The sequence below is a fragment of the Herpailurus yagouaroundi genome, unplaced genomic scaffold (assembly GCF_014898765.1).
Source record: "Herpailurus yagouaroundi ecotype Mexico unplaced genomic scaffold, PumYag 139, whole genome shotgun sequence".
Lineage (NCBI taxonomy): Eukaryota > Metazoa > Chordata > Mammalia > Carnivora > Felidae > Herpailurus > Herpailurus yagouaroundi.
The window spans coordinates 4,291,749-4,315,627 of record NW_024412394.1 but is presented as its reverse complement, the minus strand read 5'-3'; the positions used below and the strand labels follow the sequence as shown (position 1 = coordinate 4,315,627).

Sequence of the window (23,879 nt, the reverse complement as noted above, 5' to 3'; positions counted from 1 at the left end):
AGAAACAGACTTACAGAGAACCAACTGATGGTTGCCAGGAGGGAAGGAGTGGAGGGGGAATGGACAAAATAGGTGAAGGAGATTAAGTGGTGCAAGTGGTACAATCTTCCAGTTAAATAAATGAGAGACGGGAATGTAGTTAACAATATCGTAACAACTTTATATGGTAACAGATGGTAACTAGACTTATTGTAGTTACCATTTCATATATGTATATAAATGCTGAATCACTATGTTGTACACCTGAAACTAACACAGGTACTTAATTAACTATACACACACACACACACACACACACACACACACACACACATAAACAAAAATAGAACCCCCCACCAGAATAGCTAAAATGAAAAAGACTAACAATACCAAATGTTGGCAAAGATGTAGAACAATCAGAATTCTCACACTCTGCTACAGGGAGTATAAACTCATATAAGCACTTGAGAAAACTGTATGGCATTATTAAAAAGTACTCATCTAACCTATGACCTACAATTTCCACTCTTGGGTATTTATCTAAGAAAGGTGAAAACATTTGTCCACCAAAATCGCTGTACAAGAATGTTTTAGCAGCTTTATTCAGAATAGCCCCAAACTGGAAATAAAGTGTCCATTAACAGAAGAATAAATTTGGTATGCCCATACAATGGAATACTATTCAGCAATAAAGGGGAACAAACTAACACCACATGAGAGAATCTCAAAAATGTTATGGTAAGGAAAAAAGACAAAACAAAAAACAGACACATAAGTGTGTATGTATATATGATTCCACTTACACTAAGTTCTAGAACGGGCAAAATCAGCCTAAGATAAAAATCAGAAGAGTGGTTACTTCCAGGTTGACTAGGTAGGGGCACAAAGAAATTTCCTGAGGTTAATTTTTTTTTTTTAATCTTAATAGGAATGTAGGCTATATGAAGATATGCATTTGTCAAAAATACACATAAGATCTGCATTTCATTATGGAATTATCCATCAATCTTTAAAAAAAAAAAAGCAAACTGATTCATTGTAGGACTGCTTAAACACTGCACTATTGGGAGCACTGCAGAGTCCAGTTCCGCCATGCGTCCACACACATTCATAGCAGATGGGAGCACAGTTCAGCAAACAGAAATGTTACAAAGCCCTGGCGTTGCTGACTCTAGACCAGTTCCCGGACCTGTTTCCTCATGTATAACATGCCGAAGCTTAGTATCTTCTCCACCGTGGTGCCTAGCATTACCATCAAGATGAAAGCGCTGATGTGGCAGTACTGTGCAAAGTTAAAACACTGCAGGATGGTGGGCAAATGGGTAAAGACTTTCTATCTTTCTGTGATTCTCCAGGGCCACCTATACCTTCAAACTTCCATGGGAGACAGGATTATACCCTTAGAAATGACACCAACACCTGTTTGGCCCTGTGAGAAAGCACTTCTCCTGATTCACTGTTACTATACAACTCTCCAACTTACCTCAAAAAATTTTTCTCCAAGTTTTCCCTTAGAAAACTGAGTCAACTGTCAACTTTAAATTATTACCAATAACAAGAAGGGGGCAGAAATCAAAAAAAGGCTTAAAACAAACAAACAACAACAACAAAAAAAACCCGAGCATTCAGATCATGCATCTAAAGAATTCATGAACTGGCAAAAAAGTTTTATTACCAGAAATTTCCAAAGCATGTTGCATATTTGCTTTCTAGCCATCTCCTGTTTCCAAACAGGGAGTTTCACAAGGCAACAACCATGATGGCTTTTCACAAACAGAAGCAAATAGAGTTACTCCTGCCTCCAGGGACCGGGCACGGTTGCACTCTATCAGGTTCCACTATCATATTCAGGCTCCCATGGGCAGGGCAACACCAACCAGGTTCCCACTGGCCACCCTAGGGACAGGGCATGGGAGTAGGACAAGGGTCCCCAAGGTCCCCCGCGTCCCAGAGAGTCCTGGAACAAGCACACCAATCCTAGTTACCAATGTTTGGGAATCGACAAAGTGATACTAAGAGCCATTCAGTCCTTCAATCTCTGGTCTTCCTTGATAACTACAGTGGTATCAGCAAAAAACACTGGGTTTGCTTACCTCTCATTGGACCGTATCATGTAGTCAGTAAATTCATGGTCTCCCTTGATTACCTCCAAGGGGACCACAAGGTTGACATCAGAATCAGTGTTCCGCAGCTGGTTGAGTTTAATATTGACTGAGAAGAGGTACTCGCGCACGTCATCTATGCCCACCTTCAGGCCCTTGCACACCACATACCTGGCAGAAGATACCCTGTCACTCCACTGAGCAAGGGCTTCTCCCCCACATTCCTCCTCCCCAAACTCCTTGCTGAGTCATAAAGCTAAAGAATCTTAAGTCTGTGCACAAAGAACAGTACCAATTCTGTGCTGCAAAAGTTCAATTCAATTCCTTCCTTTTTATGTTGGGCTCTATTTCTACTCTCTGTGGCAGTGGTTCCCAACTGCCCGGTGTCAGGCTGGCTGTATCACTGTCACTAGGGAGTCTGTTAAATTACAGACCTTGTCAATCAGACTCCCCAGGTACAGGGCCCAGAAATCTGTGTTTTTAACAAGCCACCTAGCAATTCAGACTGGCCACATCTTCTCTCACATCATGCATGAGCACTGTGTCCCAACTAGGATGCCAATAGTGCCTCTGGTTGGTGGCCCTCCTGCCCTGGCCCAGCCCATAGGTGCCCTTTTCACTTTCTCTTTCCCGGACCAAGCCAAGGATCCCCAACCTAAGTGTGAGGAATAAGGCTTGTGGAGAAGGAGGCAGAAGTTGCACTGACACACCACAGAACCAGTAAGATCCAAATCTTGACTCCTCTTGGCTCTAATCACTTCCTTAAAATCAGGGTTTTAATGTAGCTTGAGTAGTTATGCCAGAGAGCTGCACTTTTCTGTTCTAACATTTAGTCAACTAGTCTGATTAGAATGGAGAGGAAGGCTTTACCTCTCGGAGTTGGCAGGACGGCTGGTAATCGGCTTAAAGAGACACACTCGTTCAAAGCAGCAGTACAGCAGGTAGATGAGCCCCACGCTGAACGGTGTGAACAGGTCAAAGGTTTTACAGATGAAGTGGCCTCCTAGATTAGAGTGAAGACACCAACAGCCATCAGTGGGCTCTTACCCAGTGGTAAGGTAGTCTGAAGGAGTAAATGTGACAAAGCCAGGGACCCAGCGCTCGGGTCCATTAAAAGAGGCAATTTAAGGGGTAGTCTCAGTTTTAGAGGGGACTCTGAGGGATTCTATTGCACTAACTTCCCTAAATTCCTCATTTAGCCAACTGACACCTGATTTAAGCAGGTTTTTTTTTTTTTTTTTCTTACTCCGAAACCCCATACGTGCTCGTGTCCAAACAGGGCCTCTAGCGGACCCCAGGCTGGGGAGACACCTGAGGAAGCGTTACCTGTTCGGACAACAGACAGCGCCATGAGGAACTGACAGAGCAGCAGCTGCTTGCTGAGGATCTCTTGCAGGTTCTCCTGTCCCTCCACTGAGAAACCCTGAAGTGAGAGTATAAGAATCGGGAGTAGGAAAGAGTAGTGATGAGGACCTCGCTCATCCCTACTACATCTTCATTAAGATTTCCTGAAGCGTTTCCATTGATTTCCACCATCAGACTGATAAAAAATACAGCTCAGCATTTAAATTAGTTTGCACAGTCATATGGCTCCTCGCAGATGGAGCCAGTACCAGGACCCAGGCCTGACTCCTAGCACAGGGCCACTCTTCTGCTCCATCACTCCCAGGAGATACAACCAAGACCACTTTTCCAAGGAGATGGTCCAGAAAATTTTAAAACCCATTTGGGAACCCAGGGGAAGAGTAAGGCAGGGCAGAGGCAAAATACTGGCTGGTCACAGGCCAACTACAAGATAGGAAACAGAATGCCCTGGTCAGTCCAAGACCCTGAGAGTGGTGTGAATACTCTGCCTGGGCTTAGCCACTGTTCAGGCCCCAGGATGGTGATAGGTGAAAAGTTAACACAACTGACAGTCACAGTAATCTCGTTCTCTGCTAACCAAAACCCCCTTCCTGTCTCAAGACCTTGGAGCCTCTCCCTCTAGCTGGCAGGGTCTCTGGCCAGGGTGTTTGTTCAAAGAATGTGCCTTGCCACCCCTGGAGTGGTCTCCCTCTCTGTGAGATACCAGCAGGGAGCAGAGAGCCAAGCTCACACAGAAGGAGGCTAGGAGTTGGAGGAGGGGGGAGAGGAGAGTTGTTTAATGACTACAGAGTTTCAATTTCACAAAAAGGAAAAAAGCATGGAAATCTGTTTCACAAAAATTTGAACATACTCAACACTACTGAACTTAAAAATGGTTGCAATGGGGGGGGGGGGCGCCTGGGTGGCTCAGTCAGTTGAGAGTCCAACTCTTGATTTTGGCTCAGATCATGATCCCAGGGTCGTGGGATCAGGCCCTGCATTGTGTTCCACGCTGAACATGGAGCCTGCTTGGGATATTCCCTTTCTTTGTCTTTCCCTCCCCCCCCTCCCCCCCCCCCCCCCCCCCCCCCGCCCTCTGCCCTGTTTGCACTCTCTCTCAAATAAAAAAATTAAAATTAAAAACAACTTAAAAAAATTTTTTAATGGCTGAGATGGTAAATTGTATGTGTGTTGTTGTTGTTGTTTTAACAATAACTTTCTTAAAATGTAAAGGACGCTGATGACTGTTAAGCTGGCACCAGCCAGGCCAGGTCTCCCTGCCTCAGTCCTACAAAGGTAATAGCTAAATGACTCAGAATCAGAAATTGTTTAACAATGTCCTCCAGATTTGTAGATGTTTCTCAAAATGCATGCCTGTTCACAGGGTCAATTAAATAAATAAATAAATATCCTAAGTCATCAGGCTCCAATGCCTAAACAGAAAGACAATCCGTGAGTTTGTGCTCTAGCTGCCACAATGCAACAACAGCCCCCCAAGCACTATCAGGCCCCCACATCTGCTCAGCTGGAGCAGCCCCTCCCTCTTCTCCCCCAAGCCTATCTGCTGTTCCCTGCCATGCACGGTGCTGTGGAAAACCAAGGCATCTCAGAGCCTATGCTGACATCCTACACACTCCTTCACCTTTCCACATCGTTACTGCTTGAGAGGCCACCCAAGGAGCTCTAGAGGCTCTACTCAATTCTAGCCACGTGACCCTGGAGCAACTGCCACATTCTGTCTTTCCTCTTAGTGAGTGGTGGCTTCCTCCAAAAAAGACTACCTGCAGCATCAGATTTCCAGGTGAGAAAGCTACAGTGGGCTCCCCTCTGTGCCTCAAGCAGCTGCCCGAAGAACAAGGTTCCTTGAATATTCACTTCAGCCCAATCACTGACAGGGCTTCCGGTGGATTCCCCTGAGCCACTGCCTTTGGTTATGTGGTCATCTTCAGCCCATCCAGAGGCTTAGGTATGGTCATGTAAGGACAGCCTCTACCAGGAGCCACACCCAGGTGACCAACGATGGAAATGTTCTTTCCAGTCAGTTTTGCGTAATCCATCTTAGTCATGGTTCTCCCCTACCATTTCTCACAGCCAACTGAGGCCCTTCAAAGAAGTGAGCTCAGAAGGTCCACTTGCTCTAAGCAAAGGTGTCCACAAAATCACAGCATTGACAAAGTTATCATTGAAAATATGTGCAGAAAGAATAAAAAAATGCATCATATATCCCTACTATCTGAATAGTGAACTACCATTTTCTAGGGCAGCCAAAAGGACCAAATAAAATAAAACAAAACAAAAGCAACTCTCAAGCTTCTAACATGATAAATCCCTAAAGCATCGCTCTATGGAGAACAGATCACCTACCCCATCAGCCATCAGAAAGTGGACACCCTTGCGATCTGTGTTATCCAGGACAAAATTCCGAAAAGCAGTGATGTTCTCTGGGCGGGTAATATCCCCATCTCCATCGATGCCACCCTCACCTGGCAGGACACAAGATTCACATTTAGCTCATCTGCCCTGTGGACCCCAGGAGCCGGGACACAAGCTCTCTGGGACTGTGAACACAGGTTCTCCTCAAGGACGCGGAGAAAAGGCCCTGTGAGGAGCAACTCAATGCAGAATCCATCCTGCAAGGCTGCCTTACAGTGATGGACCAAGAGGCAAAAACAGGGCCTGTTGTGATAAAGCAGAATTCAAAAAGAGTTGTCCAGCCAAGAGTCATCAATTGAAGTAGAGGGCCTTCCTCTTCAAGACTCAAGTTGTGTTTAAAGCACCTATATTTAGGAACCAACATCCACTTTTAAATAAGAACTGTTAAGAAAGAACTTGGGACTTTCTGCCAAATCACAACAATCAAGAAAGAGTGGAGGGGACTGCTGTGGGGCTGCTGAGCTGTCCGTTATCCAGTGAATTCCACACCCCATGCACAGGCTGGAGATGGGCATGGAGTTTGTATTTGTTAATAACCCTGTCATTTCTCAGCTGGAGATCAGGCAGTTTCATTATCTCCTGTCACAAGAGAAGAAAAGGGGAATTAATATGGTTTTGATGAGAGTTTGCCTAGTGGAGTGTTTAACCTATATCCTACAGGCCTGGGGTAAAAAGGGAAGGTCTAGAGGGAACGGAGATCTTCAGGACAAGGACTGGAAACCCCAGGCTGAGAGACCTAGGAAAGAAAGCATGCCAAGTGGATAATAACTGCATCTGACCTAAAGTCCCCACAGAGGACTCTCTCAAAGCCCGTCACCCTCCTCCATGTTCCTACCATAGTACGGTTCGAAGAGCTCACTGGAGGCCGAGTAGAAGTCCTCCAGCTTGAAGTCATTTGGGCCCTTCAGAGTCATTCCAAAGCCCTTCGCATGCCACTTCTTCCTCCACAGCACATACTCAGAGAAACCGCCTGGGCCTGCGCAGACGTCAGCAAAGTACAGAAGCTCAGCTTCCCGGTCCTTTACCAGTGGTTTCTGCAAAGGTAAGTGGAGGACAGGGGAGGAAGGGAAAAAGTCTGGCTCAACGGGCAACAGGAAGGAGAATGCAGGGAGGTAAAACGAGCCTTTCAGCAAGCGGAGTGCAGAACTCCCGCCAGGGCCGCGACACCCAGGATATGTATCCTCTGTGATCATCACCCCCTGGAGTTGCCCATCCGTGCTTCAAAATACCCCTAATGCCTTTCAACTACATGGCCTGGCTCAGACTCCTAATAAAAACATCTTAATGGGAATCTGAGTATTCGTTTTTATTTCTGAGTCCTTTCCTTACCATATCCTGACTCTAAGAGTCCCATTGAGCAGAATAGATGCTGTATCCCCCACTTACAGACAGGGAAAAAAGACACCAAGACACAAAGCAACCTGTTCATAGCCTGTGTGCAACAAAGCTCAATCAGAATCCAGTTGGCCTGACTGCTGGACTCCGGTCTTCCTATCCAACGTCTGAGAGGCTCAGGGTTCCTGGGTGGCTCAGTCGGTTGAGTGTCTGACTTCGGCTCAGGTCATGATCTCACAGTTTGTGAGTTCGAGCCCCGTGCTGGGTTCTGTGCTGACAGCTCAGAGCCTGAAGCCTGCTTCAGATTGTGTCTCCCTCTCTCTTTGCCTCTCTCTCTCTCTCTCAACAATAAATAAAAAACATAAACAAAAACAAAGTCTGAGAGGCTCTAACATGTCTCCCTCCTGGTCACAGGGCCTACCTTTCCAAACCATAGCCTTTGCTTCCCTTCTCCCCTTCCTTCTTGGTTCTCCCTATTTTTTTCCAATTAACTTTTTATCTTGGAATAATTTTAGATTTACAAAAAAGTTGCAAAGACAGAGTTCTCATATACTCTTCATCCAGATTCCAATTTTGTTAGCATCTTACAAAATCTGTCAAAATTAAGAAACCAACACTGGTACACTGCTATTAACTAAATTCAACTTGATTCATATTTCACTAGAGTCCTTGTTTTGTTCCAAGATCCAGTCCAATATATCACAGTGCTTTGAGTCTCCTCCTTTTACGCACTCCCTTCTCCTGCCTTTGCCCCTCTGCTAGCCAGAAGTACGGGGCAGTGCAGAGCTGGAGGCTGACAAGGCAGAGGGGGAACGAGACACTGGCGTGGAGCTTCCAGGCAGCCCCCAGGGTACCCGCCCACACCTTAGGAATAACTAAATTACAACAAGTATTTGAATTTTTACTGGATTATAGTTTTTAACCCTCCAGTAGCTTTTAACCCTTAATCTGAAATTTATGCTGAACCAGCACTGGCCCATATTGTGTTTATCTTTTACACACCTGGCCCTAGAGGGTGAATTCTACTTGTTCCAAGGCTCCACCTTGGCTCCAAGGCAGAGGGGATATACCACCTGCACACTGGTGACAACAAGAGGTTGAGCTCTAGAGCAGGTAACTAGAGGACCCTGAGGAACATCCAGCTAGAAGGAGCTTAGGCAGCTCAGCCTTCCCTCTCCATAGGTTTGTCTTGGCTGAGTACTTATCCAGAGTTCTGTAACTGCTAGATAAAGATCAGAAAGCTTTCAGGGAAAGAGCTGCAAGAAAGAAATGGAAAATACTAATGTTCACAATCTAGTCACTTTCTGGGTGAAAAGGGCCTAGCCTCTGATGATAGCTATCCTGCTTAACCAAAACAGTTGAAGAAGTCTCTGGACTTTAGCTAAAAATAAACTTCATCATCCTAAAATAAGCCCACCCAGGCATGCTGAGATGTATCAGTTCTTTCTCTTCTTTCCCACCAATCTGCCTCAGTATTCTTCCTTTCTGAGCCATCAATTATTCATATTTTCGGATTATATTCACTTGCACACATACAAAAAAGGCCTAACGGCATTTGCTGAGAACATTATGTAGCATTTTCTAGGCAGCCCAGTGGTAATGAGGCAGGGGTCACAAGTTTAAGGCCTGCACACACTGGAAAGAGGAAAAACAATGTTTCTCATCACTGGCTATGGCCTAACCCCAGGCTCTAGGCTCTCCAGGTGAGCCACTGGCCCAAAGGAAGACCAGGCAGAGGAAGGAAAATGAATCAGTCAAAGAATCTCACCTCCAAAAAGAGCACTTAAGTATGATCTCCATCTGTGATTTCAAGACCTCACAGGTCATGGCCAGAAGGTCTTTTCATAGAAAGGACAGCTGGAGTTCTCACCTCTGCCACTTACTGGCTGCGCAGTTAAGGGCAAGCATAAGATTTATGCCTCTAAGCTCACATTCCCTCAACTGTAAACTGGGATTAATGTAACTAATTTCTCAAGGCTGTTGTAGGATTAAAGTATCATATGTCAAAGATCTTTATAAACCGTAAATACTAAATGTAAGATGACACAACATTCAACTGATCAAACTTCCTTGGAGTCAAAACTCTTGTCTTTTCCCATCTTTTTCCTTTTCCAATGCCTAGTGCAGTACTCCACACTCAGTAGGCACTTTATAAGTGCTATCTAATTTCCTCTAAGATAGCACTGAAACTTACAGATCTACATTCAATTTTTGTCTCCTGAGGCTACACAACGTTTACTACCTCAGCAATACCCCCAGGCACACAGAGCCTGCACATAACGTGCTAGCATATACCCAAAGAATCTTCAACTCTCTTCTTTCCCTTATCTCTTCCAATTCATATTTACAATTTGTTTCCCTACCTAGTCTCTTTTCTCCTTTTACCACAACCCATAGAACCAGAAACCCAGTAAAAAAATTCACAGTCCCCTCTGCTTCCCACCTCCAACCTCCTCACACCTATCTAAGCTTCACGTTCTCCATGCTCTTATTCTAAAGTTTGTATGATCCCAGAGCCACTGAGATTGTAGCAAACCCAGTGTGTGTCTGGACCTTCAGCCACTCCCATCTCTGCTGGGGATTGCTCTGGAGTGTCTCTGCTCGCCTGAAAAACACACCAAGACTACTGGGCTTGGCTATCACTCTGGTCCTCAGGGGAAAACAGAGATGAAAAGAGAGAAGAAAACACTAGGGGCTGGAGAGAAATCCCTTTTTATAGCAGAGTGTAGAGAAACATCTCAGAAGGGGCAATTCTCCGTGGCCACTAACAATCAATTCAGGTCAAGAAGCTGCCTGAAGTGTTACAAACACAGTTACTGCCTTTTCCTATGTAACTAACATCTCCACCCTTGACCTGAGTGGTACAACCCTGGCGCCTACTTCATTTTCCTGACAGCAAAAGACAATAACCAGATACCAGCTGCTGGAGGCGTTTACATTCAAAAGCCCAAAATGATGCTGTGACTTCCCATCAGCTTGACAGAGCTCCTCTGCCAGGCAGGGGTTTAAAGGAAATCATTTGGAACTCAGAAAATTAAACCAACATTATATCAACCTAATATTCTCAAGATGCTAATTCCAAGAGCCCTTTTGTGCTGCCTGCTGGTCCTGGCAAACAGGGAGGGAGACCTGGGAGAGAGAAATGACTACAGGCTGGAGGGGTCTACATGCCAGTTTTGCCAGCACTGAGGGAAGCAGTAAGGGAGGTGGAGCTGAAACACTAAAAAACTTGGAAGATAAGTTCCTTTAGCGGGTGGATAATCATGGGGCCTATTGGAAGGACAGAGTGTGAAGCAGAAACAGGTTTGGGAACAGCTGGCTGCTGACCCTTCACTGTCAAAGAGAACTAACTTTCTAGGACCGGGCAAAAATGCTTTGAAACCCTAAAGGGAATGCCAGAATGAAATTTCCTTTTTTCTTTCTCTATAATTATTGTGTGTCTGGGTTCAGATAAATGAGATGTAGCAGAGTAGAAAATCATTCTGCTCTACCACTTCTTGAGAAGGGCCAAAATCTAACAATTATATGATCCCACGCAAAGCTGGTTCAGAAAGGCAGACAGGGAAAGTGGCCACATCTGAAATCACAGATCTTAGATCTGGAACAAATCTTAAGGGCCTTTGGTCCAACCCTCTGGCAGGTTAGTAGGACTAACTCCAGAGATGAGGCAGCCGAGCCCCAAAGAAGGGATGAACTTAAGTGACACTGCTTGCGATGGACGTTCTGTACTTCCTGCCCCCCGCGACCCCTCACTGAAAAACACAGCCTAGATTTTCAGACGTGATACTGATTTTAAATAGACCAGTGAAAGGACCCAGATGCCCACATTTCATTCATCACTCACATCACATTTGCCAGAGCACTCCCTTCTCATACCAGCAACAGCACTCAAGTCAGACGATATCACAAATTTGAATTTGGAAAATAAGCTCACTGTAAGGACTACATACTCACCCTTACCACTCCACCTCATCCATGGTAGGAAGGCAGCAGTCTAAAGCTCCCTGGCAGCAGCTGCCCTCCACACACCAATGAGCCCAGAAAGGCTTTACAAGCATCTCAACCCTGCACCCTTACCAGTTCTCAAATCCACCAGAACATCCGGAACCTAAGTGCCATGGGGGAAGGGATCACATCTATCTCATTTAAAATTATATTCCTGGTACCTGGCACATAGTAGGATAAATACGTGTTTACCGGATGCAGGAGGAGGGCCCACGCCCTATCTCATAGCCTCACCTCCCTGCCCCCTAGGCCTGTAGGTAGCACAACTGCCAATTTGGCCCAGGAATGTCCCTTTGCCACTGCTACAAGCCCTGCCCTCCTCCACTTGGGGTGGGCAGGAGGGTCTGCAGAGTTGGGGGCTGGAACTCTGGGCCTCAAGCCCTAGACACAACTGCCTTGTGGAGCATCCCTGGGACCAGAGGAAGCACTGAGGGACCTAATTTGAGGAGCTCCAAGCAAAATCTATCTCTACCACATAGCAGGAATACTCTCCTAGCATTGCACGAATGGCAATTTCTGGGCCGCTGAAGCTTAAGCTATAAATTCACACACAGAATCTTGTTCTCACCCCACAAGAGTCCCGCGGATTTGTAAACATGCGATCAAACACAAAATCCATGTTAGCCATCTTCATTGCCGCCCTGCAACAAAGACAGAAAAGTGCAACTCAGTACACCAGATGTATGGAAAGCTGAGGCTCAGATGAAATGTGCAACAGTACATATCAGGGCAGGGGAGGGGAACGTCCGCAAACCTGTTTAGGAAGAAGACTCCACGGATCATTTCGTAGGGATTAGCCCGGGTCCGAGCTCGCCGCATCTCCTCCCCATCCAGGACATCAAACACACTCTGCCCAGAGACAATCAGAACCTCGAGGTGAGCATCACCCTCCAGGATGGGACAGGGGACTCAAGTGCTAGAGGAGCCCAACTCAGCCCTCTGAGGAGGGAGAATACTGCTGCATCTCAGCTCTAAAACGACCGGTTGTGTGACCCCAGACAAGTTGCTCAATCACTCTGACCCTCAACTATCTCACCTATTAAGTGGAAAAGAGAAAATGTAAGCATGTCCCTGCATGGTAAGTGGTTAATAAATGGCACCTGTGGCTATGCAGAAAGCCACCTGTTGGCATCACAAATCCTTAGAGCAAATCTGTTTCTCCACTCCAACAGCAACTTTCCAGGGACCAGAATTCTGATGCTGAGCTCACTCAGAGAGGGCAAACACACCAAGACCAGTGTTTTCTGATGGCACCTAATGCACAACGGAGACCCCTTCTTCCTTCTCCCAATTTTTTCCCTGGGGAACAAAAAGCCTCATTTCACCTGAGTTCCAGTCACCTTAAGGATATTCCCAACCCTCTGCCAGCAAAAAACATAAGTTCAGTGAGGCTGGTCTGAGGGATTACTTCTTCTCCAACCCATTTCTTCCTCAGAGGTTCCCTGGCTCACTCTGCCCCAGGCAATGTACTTCCTGACACAAAATCACTCCCAAAGTATCAAGGAGAGACTAACATTCACCCAGCGTGTCATGAGCTTCACGTGGATTATTTCATTTAATTCTCATAACAATCCTGGAAAGTATTCTCTCCCCATTTTATAGATGAGGAAACTCAAACTCAGAGCAGCTAAAGCAACTGGCCCAAGATCACACAACAAAAAAAAAACCCTGAAAAACAAGGATTTGAATTCAGGTCTGATGGTAAAGAACGGACCCACTGAGTTGTTAAGTGAATCCTTTCCTGGCGACAGCCCACTACTGCAGGGAACCAGGAAAAAGGATACTATCTCAGAGAAATGTAGCAAGACACACATCTGATCTCCAGGAAAAACCTCAGCTAAACTTCAGCCCCACAACCAATTCAGAAGAACTGGAAGAGCCCAGAACATCCCCTCACAAAAGGTTTTCAACCCCAACTCTAGCCACAGGCCTTACCTTACACTGCAACACACTGTGAAGCAGCTCTTCCCCACAAAACTCTGTCTCATCTTCAATAATCATCTTTCTCTACAGAAAGAAGAAAACAATCAATAACGACCACGTGTGACTGCATTTAGGGGAATGAATGGAGAAACGAGGGTTCCAAGTGAGTAGAGCAAGAAGGGGCTTGAGTGCCTGCCAAGGAACATCAATCCCTGGGGGGAGGGAAAGAGAAAACCTTAAATCCCTCTGGCTACACTCCAGATGGCTGTGAGATGAAGCAGCCCCCTGGGTGCTCTGACTAGAGCACCATATGGATGTAAGACTCATGAACGCTGAGGCTGAGAAAAGCAAACAGGAAGGAAACGTTCAAGCTGTCTGCCCCCAGAGCATGGAGGCAGACGGATGGGGACCGCCCTAAATGACAGAAGCCTGTTCTTCCTTCAACCAGGAAGCCTCCTGATCGATGATGGGTACAAAGGTAGGACACCAGGCACCAGGTAGGAGCTGGTAGCATCAGAGAAGACAAGGGTTCAAGAGACCTTCACGTGGGTGTCAAATCCAACCTCAGGTCTGAGTGAGGCTACCTCTAAACCAACGATGCTCAGACTTGGGTGTTCTCAGGTTTTACACACTTCAAAATCACTGAGGACCCCAAAGAGCTTTTGTTTATGTGGGGGATATATACGTATCAACATTATTAGAAATTAAAACCGAGAAAATGTTAAAATATCATTCAGTGTAAAAAAGCAATACATTGTGTTAACATAACATATTTATGAAAAGTAACTATATTTCCCCAAAAAACTTTTAATGAGTGGCACTATTTTCCATTTTTACAAATCTCTTAATATCTGGCTAGATTCTCCTCTCTACATTTACATTCAATTGGTTGTGGTGCAGCCTCTGGAAGACTCCCCTGGACACTTATGAGAGAATGAGTGAAAAGACAAGTAACCTTCCAGTACCATTATGAAAATAACCGTGACCCTGCAGAGCCCCTGAAAGGGTCTTGGAGATCCCCAGGGGGCCCTACACTTTGAGAACTGTTCTCCAGACCATACTGATTTGGTGGCTGTCTACTTTATTCTTACAATTTTCCAGAAGGAGATTAAACAAATTCCCTCTGTAACAACTCCCTCATTATTTTCTGAGGACAGGGACGGTGTCTTTTCATCTACCTGGAACAGTGCCCAGCAGTGACCAGAATATACACAAATGTATAATCAGCTACTCGAAAAAGCATCCATGAGGAAGACAGAAGTTATGCATTTTGTGCTGCCTTGCAAGTTAAATGACTAGGAGAAAAAAACCTTGTCACATCTCCTAGGGGAATATCTGTAAAGCCCTTGACACACCATCTTGACACAGCTTTACTCTTGCCAGAATGGCAGATTTACATTTTTCTTAAACTATGAGTATACATACTAGACTCAAGGAGAAAAGTCAGGAGATAAGTGCCAATAATTCAGGGTGTATTTTCCTGAAATCCTACCTTTCCCACAACCATCCAATCACTCATTTCCTGAGTGTCCGGAATTTCAGTGGTACATTCTGGAAACCATGACACCTGCTCACAGGCACTGGGCTACAAACAAAAAAGAGGCAAGTAAGTCAAGTAAAACAACCCCTTAGGGCTATGCCCCAACGCATTAGGGTTTCCCCAAAACAATCAAAAGGGACTCAGACAGTCCCGCAAGGGTCCCTCCAGAAAGCGGAGACCAAATGCAGTGGTCAGACATGAGAACTGAGAGCCATGATGCTAAAGTTTAACTTCTGAAGGCCAGCAACAATTCTAGTTTGAATCTCCAGAAACTTCCCAAAACTTCAAAGTTTCTTTTATTTGTTCCAATGTTATTTCAAAAATACACACTATGGGCTAAGTACTCAGAATGCAGTTAAGAAGACATGGTCCTTGACCCAAGGGGCCTACAATCAGAGCAGTAGGGACACAGGGAAGTACACATAGGATAGAAGTCTATGAAAAGGTAATTATACCAGGAAGACCCAATGGCAATGTGTCTCACCTCCTGATGCATTTCAAAGTGTTATGAACAAGTAAGATTCTTCACCTATTCATTCCAAAGCCGAAACTGGCACCTCAATGGTGTATTCTCTTAATTTTTCAATTACATTATACATTAGAAATATCTTCAGTCCTGTTTTTGGTTTTTTTTTTAAGATTTTATTTATTTTTAAGTAATCTCTACACCCCACATCGGGCTTGAACTCACAACCCAAGATCAAGAGTCGCGTGCTCTGCTGACTGAGCCAGCCAGGCACCCCTCTGCGGTCCTTTTAAAAACTACTGATAGCTAGGCCCCACCCTCAGAGTATATAATTCTATCAGTCTGAGACAGAATCTGGTTCTAAGTACATTTTTTAGCTGTCCCCAAATGATTCTAATGTCCAACCAGGACTACATTCACTGGATTATAAAACCTAAACAGGTGGCTAACCTGCGTGGCAACACTACACATTGCCTCCCAAGCAAGTGTGGAGAAGAGACTCACCACTGCAAACTGAAGCAATGTGATTAAAGGCAATATTCCATGCTCTGAAAAGCATAAAATGGTAACGCAATGCAAGGTCATGAGAGCAAGCCAACCATCAACTAGAGAGAGAAAGTTTCAAAGAAAAGTTACTGAAGCCTTTTGTCAATGAATCTGGCAGTGAATCATGGCTTCCCCCCCTCCCCCCACCCCGGTCAAATCCATTTGTAAATGGTTATACATTATAAACTCTAGGGGGAAGAAAACTCACATACACTTGGCACGTCCTTTTGGAGAAAATAAGCAGACTCAATCTCCCCACAGAAGTGTGAACATGAAGGGCAAAAATGGACCACAAAGAGGACTTTGTCCGAAAGGTCAAACCTTGCATTCCACATTCCTGGGCTGCAGCAGGCACCAAGCACTTTCTCTGCAGCGACTCCAGGATTGGACAGTCACCCCAAGGTAACCCAGATTCATCTACCTTAAAGAAGTGGACACCAATAGGCCAAACTCTAAAACAATAGGGCATCTCTTTTAAGAGAAAAACTGAATCACAGTGATAATTAGGACAGCCTTGCCTCAGAAAGGAATTTCAATAGCCTGTGTCCATTAAAAACAGAGATCTTACAGGCAAATTTGAGATTCTGAGTTAAGTTAGTTCTAATTCTGCCCCACTAAGAGAATCAAATCAAGACTCTTTACTGGTTTTCATACAAATGAAGACATGGAAAGCACCAAGTATTTCTGAGGTAAAAACCTCTATCTAGCACCCAATTACAAATATTTACCCTATTCTGCACTGTCTCATCTGGTATTCTGCTGGTCTCGTCTCCTCACAACTACAAGGCAACACAGCAGGACCACCTCCAGAAACCATTAGCTCCTGACTTGTCAGCATCTTATTCTGAAGCCTTATTAGGCTTTTATCATGTGCAATTCACGAGAGTTCTTTCCTGAACTGGAATATCAGGGAGACAAAATATCAATTCTCCAGAGTTCAGAGCCACATGTGAAGCTCAACTACAGCAACTATGTAGAAGACTAGACATTTGTGTTCTATTTTCTCTAGTTTCAACTCCGTAATGGTAATATTTCATCATTATTTTTAGTTGCTTTTATCACATCTACTTCAAATCCTCTGTGAAATAAGATAGGACATAAATAAATGAATAAAAATAAAATCTCAACATCATCTGTGCCATGAAAAAGGACAGGAGTCTCTTTTGGTAGTTGGGGTTAGAACAACTGGTACCCAACCAGATAAGCAGACCAAACAGTAACTTATGGAGTACAAACAAACACCTACATAGGTAGAGATGGGGTGTCATAAACCCATAGAGGTGCAAGACCTTAGAGGGCATCTAATCCAGTCACTCACACAATGGGTAAACGGGTCCTCATTCAGTGCCTCTGAATCCTTTCAGCAGAGAGAGGGACCTCACTATCTCATGAGGTACCTTAACCACTAGTGGAAAGGTATACCTATTTATTAAAGTTCTTTGTGGAAGCGCGTGGGTGGCTCAAGTCGATTAAGCATCTGACTTCGGCTCAGGTCATGATCTCACAGCTTGTGAGTTCAAGCCCCGAGTAGGGCTCTGTGCTGACAGCTCAAAGCCTGGAACTTGCTTTGGATTCTGTGTCTCCCTCTCTCTCTGCCCCTCCCAACTCATTGTCTCTGTCTCCGTCTCTCTCTCTCTCTCTCTCTCTCAAAAAATAAACGTTAAAAAAAATTTTTTTAAGCTCTTTGTGAAGTCAAACTCTGTCTTCCAGCTGCTTCTACCCACCGGTAGAAAACAAATCCACATCCTATCATATCTCCCTCAGTATATCTCTTCTGTTTCCATTATGGACATCCCCAGTACAAGTACACGTAAAAAAAACCAGTTCCAATCCCTCTGGTGACTTCCAAGCCTCTGGAGACTTCTAATTTGTTAATATGGCTACTTCAAGCCACGTATACAAATTGGCTTTCCTGTCTCCTCCTCCCCTCACCAGTTACCTCTGGCTCATCTCGCCAGTCCACATTCAGCTCTTGATCAAAACCTTGCAGGGTCAGACCCAGGCCTCTTCGACCTTTTTGATTAGAGGCCTCAACGATGTCCTTCCGACCCTGGCTGTATTTACCCAATCCTTCACCTTCCCTGAAGCCCATCTTGGCCTGAAAAAGAAATAAGATAGAGCATTTATATAAATAAACAGATAATAAGGGAGCACTTATATAAACAGACATTTACTTAGCCCCTATCACGTGTCAGACATTGTGCTAAGCTCTGAAAAAACATCAATGAGTAAGGCCTGAAGTTTTCCTTTAGGAAAGGCCTAATGAAGAAAATAAGCATAAAAAGTAACTGCAGTTTAACTGTGGGTCCAGTGGCTGTCTATTCTGGAGGTGAAAGTCTAGGGCAACCAGAAGTTGGATAAATGAGAAGGAACCTCATAGCTGTAATTAAAAGCACCAAGAGCACTTAACAAATCTCATTGGACATTCGCACAACTGCCCTTCCAGCTAATTTGTCTGATTAACTGAAACGTAGCTCTAGAGTGGAGTTGATAAAGAGAACGTAATTTAAAATGGAAATGCTTCAAGCAGCAACTCTACCTTACTCTCAGCCACTCAAACAGCCTTACCAGGTGAAGACAATGAGGGCTTGCAGGAGCCCACTTAATCAAGATATTAACTGAAAAATCACTTCATGTAAAACTGAGGTATGGAAGGTACCATAAGATACTGGACAGGAATGTTTTTTAAATGTCACCATTGTCCATAAGCTCACACTAAACCCCTGAGTCACTGGGCCCAGTTATATGCCCCAAAATCAGAAACCCAAATCCCAAACCCAAGCACCCTTATCTAATAAAAGAACTCCAGTCCTAAGAAAACATAGTTCCTCCTTGAGGGCCTATATTCCCTTTGGAAGGAGCATTACCAACTCAAGAGCTGGACAGAATTCCTACAGTAGCCACAAATCTCTCCCCAGGTCAAAAAGGCTGACTGAGCTACAGACCTCCCCACTGTCCACTTCCCCAAAGTTTGTGGCCCCCCAGACTAGAATCCGGACTATGACTTCAGAAGTTGCAGTTCTTACTCTTAAATGAATCCAAAAGAAAATGGAGGGGTTAACTATAATATTAATATTTCTAGTCAGAAAGCAAACTTGAATTTCCCTAACCTCTGTGCACTAACGTTTGATAAGGAAAGCAAGCAGGTCTTCCTGGTCGCTTTCCTTCTTCTGATATATCAATGGAGTATAGAAATTGGGAAGGAGAACCGGACCTTCTTTTCGAAATAATATAAAAGACTGTTCTGCTCCCACTTATTTTAGGCATCTGAGAGTGAGCAGGATTTTAGTCATTTCTCTTGAGATTACCCACTAGAGCAAAAATTCACAGCATGAAGCCTCTTTACCCATCCACACACATCTATGTGTAGGGAAGTATGTTCACATGTACTTACAATAAGCTTTCATTACTAGGGAGACCAAAGAGTGATCCAGCTCTGGACAGGACAGAAGAAGCAGGCTTGTGCAGCCACTTACCATGGATGATTCAAATGTGACAGATAGTTCTATTAAGAAGGAGGCCACACTCTCCCTACTAAATTTCAGTGGCTGAAAAGCAGAGGAAAAACTCATGCCTAGCTTTTCTTCTTTTCATACCAATACAATTTCCCCTTCTCTTACTCTGCTGGTGGAGCTTTAGAAACCCAACCCGAGCACTGACATACCATAAGCTTCTGGGAGACACTATTATACATGGAATAGCGAGAAGAAGTTCCCTCCACAAGGGAGTCTGCTTTGAACGCATCGTCAAAAGAGTCAGAGCTGTGTTGCTTCCCCTCAGTCTCACTGTCGGACCCACTTAGGCTCGTGGTAGATGCTGGAAAAGAAGAAAAGAAACTGTTTAGGTGAGCTTATGGCACAAAGTATCCTCTAGAAGTCCAGGTTTCATTTATTCAACTAGTGTTCAGTTTATGCATCGCACACATAAAGTTCATTAAATGACCCAGAGTCAGACGTATTCTCTACCTCTTGCTATGTTAACGTGAGCAAGTCACTCAAAGTTCCTAATAGTACTTGACACACGTTGGGAGCTCAGAAAGAACAGGTGTTCTTTCCCATCCTTTCGATTTCTCCCCCACAAAACTGAGATGATAATACCTACCTCATGGGGTTGTATGAAAGTTAAATGAAACCAGTGTTTGGAAGTACACTGTCAAATATAAAATGTATTTATTGAAATTTTATTTGTTTATTATTTGAACATCAACTTCCAAACACGGATACCGAGCTCCATTTTCAACAATTTTATCATGGGACTAACAGTTTCTGATTGCTTAATCTCCTGGTTTCCTCTGTTTTCACAGTCCTTCAAACATATAGGTAAGAGGGCAGATCTACAGCACTGCCCCAGAGAAGAGGTAGAAGAAGAGCAAGGGAAAAGAGAAGGGTGGGAAGAAGGAAAAAGAGCAGGAAGGGGGAAAAGAAAGGAAGGACAGGGAAGAGGAAAGGTGCTTATGCAGCAGCATCCACTAAGGCAAACAGCAGAGGAGCTACACCTAAATGCTTCAGGAGGAAGCTGGTGGCCTAAATAAGCTAAACCATTATCTTCATGGTCAACCACCTCGTTACCAAAGGACTCCAAATAAGACCCACCTTAGCAGCTGCCAGAAGTGGTCGGTTACCTGTGTCCTGGCTCAAAGTGGGGTGACTCACACTCTATTCACTATGTCTGTCTGGCTCTTACCCTCTCTTTTATAGATACATGAATTTCTTAAATTGAAAGCGATTTCAACCTGATGTAATTTTATTCAGGTAGTTTCTCAGACAAACCCAACCAAATTTGGAAATGGACCGTATCTCAAAAACTTATCAATTTCTGCATATTCCCATTGAAAATGGTATAAATTGCAAGCCAGGAAGAATGCAAGACAGAAAATGAGGGTGGTGGTGTCTAATCTCATCCCAAGGCTTGAGGTGTTGTACAGTGCTCAACGGTATACACATTTCATTAATAAGTAACTGTACTTATTTAAGAATAAAATAAAAAATTTTTTTTCCAGTTTACATGTATTATGCTTTCAAACATATACTAGTTGTTAGACTAGAAATGCTTGTTACTTAGACCTAAATATTAATAATACGAACTTTTAGGTATTTCTTTTGGTCTAGGAGCATGGTGAAAAAAGTTAAGGGAACACTGAGGGTGCCAAGAATCAAAAAAAAAAAAAAAAAAAAACCAAAAAAAAAACACTTGGGAGTCTCTGCTCTATGTACTGAAATGAACAGATCACCAGGACATACTGTCAAATGAGTAACAGAAGAGCTAGACCATATGCATGACACATGGCATCCTAAGTCTATACTAAAGAGAAAATAAGAATATATATTTATATTTCTTGTAATTGCACAAAGAGCTTTTGGAAGGAAAGATGTACAAAAAGACCAATAAAAGTGATTATCCACATATGCGGAGTTGAGGCATGGAGACAGAATGCCAAAATGATTACTTGGAACAAGTGAAAGACATGACATTTGATTTACATTTTATATCACTGGAGTTTATACTTACTATCTTTTTATATTTTTGATTTATGAACCATGTGAATATATTACCTATTAAAATTTAAAATAAATGTGAAAAAGAAAGTGATTGACACAATTCTCTTAAGGAAGAAAGGAAGTCCCGGAGAAGAGATGCGGAGTCAAAGCCTGGCTGCTTGTTAAGGAAAGGCACTCAGGTAAAACAATTCTTCAAAAACCAAGATGGTCACTATTCAGGTATTCGTAACTTGCAATGACGTCATAATTCTAGAGCCTATCTGCACTGATCCACCCACTTTCCCATGAGAACACAAATTCACTAAGGGTGAACATTTGAGAAGAGCCAAGCCTTCCTCCAGCACCCCAGGCCTGATTCTCCCTCCCACCGCGCCCCAGCAGCAGCAGCAGCAGCAGCACTATCAGCCCAGCACTCATCACAAATACTAGGACAGGGTCACTCCCAGAGAGCAAGAACTGTGTCACACTCCACATCCCATCTCCAACACCTGGACTGAATCTTTCCATTTAACAAAAATTAAGTACTCACTGCAGTGAATTTAAAAAAAAATTTTAAGCCTTGATTTATGGTCTTAATGTATTAACTACGAATACATTTGTCTATAGAATGAGACATGTACAAAGTAATCTAGAAATTACAACATAAATTTTCCCTTCAATAGTTTCATATAGAAGAGAAAACTTGAAAATAGTAATACCCACGGGACAAAATGTACAGTATTGCCAAGAATGGCTTCATGTCTCACTTAGGTACATTTAACTTTGTTTTACTGTTAAAACTCTGACAAAGATGGTTTTTAAAAAAGCTGCTTTATGACCTAATGCCATAAAAATTGTTTAAATTAAGTCTTTAAACTTTTTTTTTTTAAAGGTTAAGTAAGAACAAAAAGTTTAAGCATGAGTGTGAAATGCCTATACCTTAACAGAGAATTGGGCCTTCCTTGGACTATTACTTAACAAAGCCCATTCCCCCACCACGCCCACCAGTAGGCTGAAATAGGACATGTGTCAGATCTGTCAGAAAACAAAACACTGGTATTGTTTAATTGATCAGACAACCACTCTGGTTCAGAATCTGTTCTATAAAAGGTCCATGCTATATATAATGGGGCACTCCCCTAAAGTAATAACTCTACCCTCAGAGTTTAAAAATCAGATAGCTAAGGTCCTGGTTGAAAATGGTGGCAGCAGCTGGGTACGGGTTTCTAGGCCACTGGGTTGGTCCAGGGCACAACTGGGGTGGTCCATGTCAGATGGCACACATGGCAAGGAGGGCTCAGCCCGCATGTGTAAGGCCCTCACCCACTCTGTAGGGCTCCCCAGTGTGGAAGTGAGCATGCTGAACATCTTCCTGAAGTCATATCATGGAGAGCACGAGAGATGGGGAGTTCATCACCTACCCCCATTTCCACATCAGGTCCAAGCCCTTTCCGTGGGGAGATGGTAATCATACTCTATTCCATAACTCTCACATGAATTCACTTTCCACTAGCTATGAGGATGAATAAAGAGAACGTGGACCACTGCCCCGTGGGGACCACAGCACTGGTTTAGACCATGACTCAGCACAAGGACCAGAAAAGTATATAGGACCTTAAGCCCACCTTCCTTACTTGTATCAGATGATGACTGGTACACTGATCTTGAGTCCCTTTGCTTATGGCAGGAGATGGCTTAAATAAATAACTTAGACTGGTCCATGAAAAAAAAAATTTAATAATAATAAATAAAAATCAGATAACTAAATATGCATTTCTTTTCTTTCAAAGATATAGCATTTTGCAAAATAAAGAAAAGTCCTATGGACATGTTTGAAAAAAATAGAATAAACTTAAAACCAACATTCTGGTTCCTAAGCAGTTAGCAAGGAGAAATTTTGGTTGAGAACGTCCTATATGAGAGGTTATCAAATCTACCCTTTCCTCTTAAGGTTTCTCCAATTCTCTCAAAAAGGAACTGACTTGCTTACACAGACCAATGCAGCACATGTCACAGAGTGCCAGAGAATGCCACTCAGAAGGAAAGACCCAGAACAATGAGTAACCATGGAAACTGTGAGGTGAGGTTATATTTATTTTCTGTTTTGCACTTGTCTACATTTTCTGTGTGAGAAATAAGAATATATTCATTAGAGGGCGCCTGAGCGGCTCAGTTGTTAAGCATCTGACTTCGGCTCAGGTCATGATCTCACAGTTCGTGAGTTCGAGTCCCACATCGGGTGAGCATGAGCCCTGCTTGAGGTGAACACGAGCCCCGCTTTGGGTAAAAAAAAAAAAAAAAAAAGTCCTGCCTCTCTCTCTCTCCTCCTCTCGTGGGATATTTTCTCTCTCTCCCCCCACCAAGCCCTGCCTCTGCCCCTCCCTCACTGGCACACACACACTCTCTCAAAAAAAAAAAAAAAAAAAAAAAAAAAAAAAAAAACAAGAATACATTTGAGTTAAAAAATAAAATAAAATAAAGCTATAAAGAAATAAAGTACCATTCCACACCTTGAGAAAAAGCCAGTTCCTTTTTAGACCAATCTTCAGAGGGCAGCAAGATCTAAAGAGGAAGACCTCTCGAGTGGCTCAAGACTAACCCTGGGTTTCTCACCTATTCTCTCACATAGAGGAAACAGATACACTCTATAGCACAGTGCCCACATACTAAAGAATTGTGCTTCCAAAGGTGAAATTCTCTTTACTCAACTGTTTCCATGCCTTCAACCT

At 43.7% G+C, this 23,879-nt stretch overlaps 1 protein-coding gene and 1 pseudogene across 5 annotated transcripts in view; one reads left to right on the top strand and one right to left on the bottom strand.

Annotated features, from left to right (window-relative positions):
- CMTR1 (cap methyltransferase 1) overlaps positions 1 to 23,879 on the bottom strand; it is a 49,742-nt gene that overhangs the window by 18,768 nt on the left and 7,095 nt on the right. For 3 of the 5 annotated variants that reach the window (XM_040473379.1, XM_040473378.1, XM_040473380.1), the window contains 11 exons: positions 19,338 to 19,489; positions 17,613 to 17,771; positions 14,614 to 14,706; positions 13,134 to 13,205; positions 11,953 to 12,047; positions 11,767 to 11,839; positions 6,694 to 6,892; positions 5,790 to 5,908; positions 3,408 to 3,504; positions 2,952 to 3,084; positions 2,073 to 2,252 (listed from right to left, as the gene is read on the bottom strand). In XM_040473379.1, the coding sequence (XP_040329313.1) occupies positions 2,073 to 2,252; positions 2,952 to 3,084; positions 3,408 to 3,504; positions 5,790 to 5,908; positions 6,694 to 6,892; positions 11,767 to 11,839; positions 11,953 to 12,047; positions 13,134 to 13,205; positions 14,614 to 14,706; positions 17,613 to 17,771; positions 19,338 to 19,489 (1,372 nt within the window). The remainder of the gene's footprint in view (positions 1 to 2,072; positions 2,253 to 2,951; positions 3,085 to 3,407; positions 3,505 to 5,789; positions 5,909 to 6,693; positions 6,893 to 11,766; positions 11,840 to 11,952; positions 12,048 to 13,133; positions 13,206 to 14,613; positions 14,707 to 17,612; positions 17,772 to 19,337; positions 19,490 to 23,879) is intronic. The other 2 variants (XM_040473381.1, XM_040473382.1) reach the window with 2 other exon arrangements.
- On the top strand, positions 22,277 to 23,179 carry LOC121029383 (cytochrome c oxidase subunit 6A1, mitochondrial-like; annotated as a pseudogene).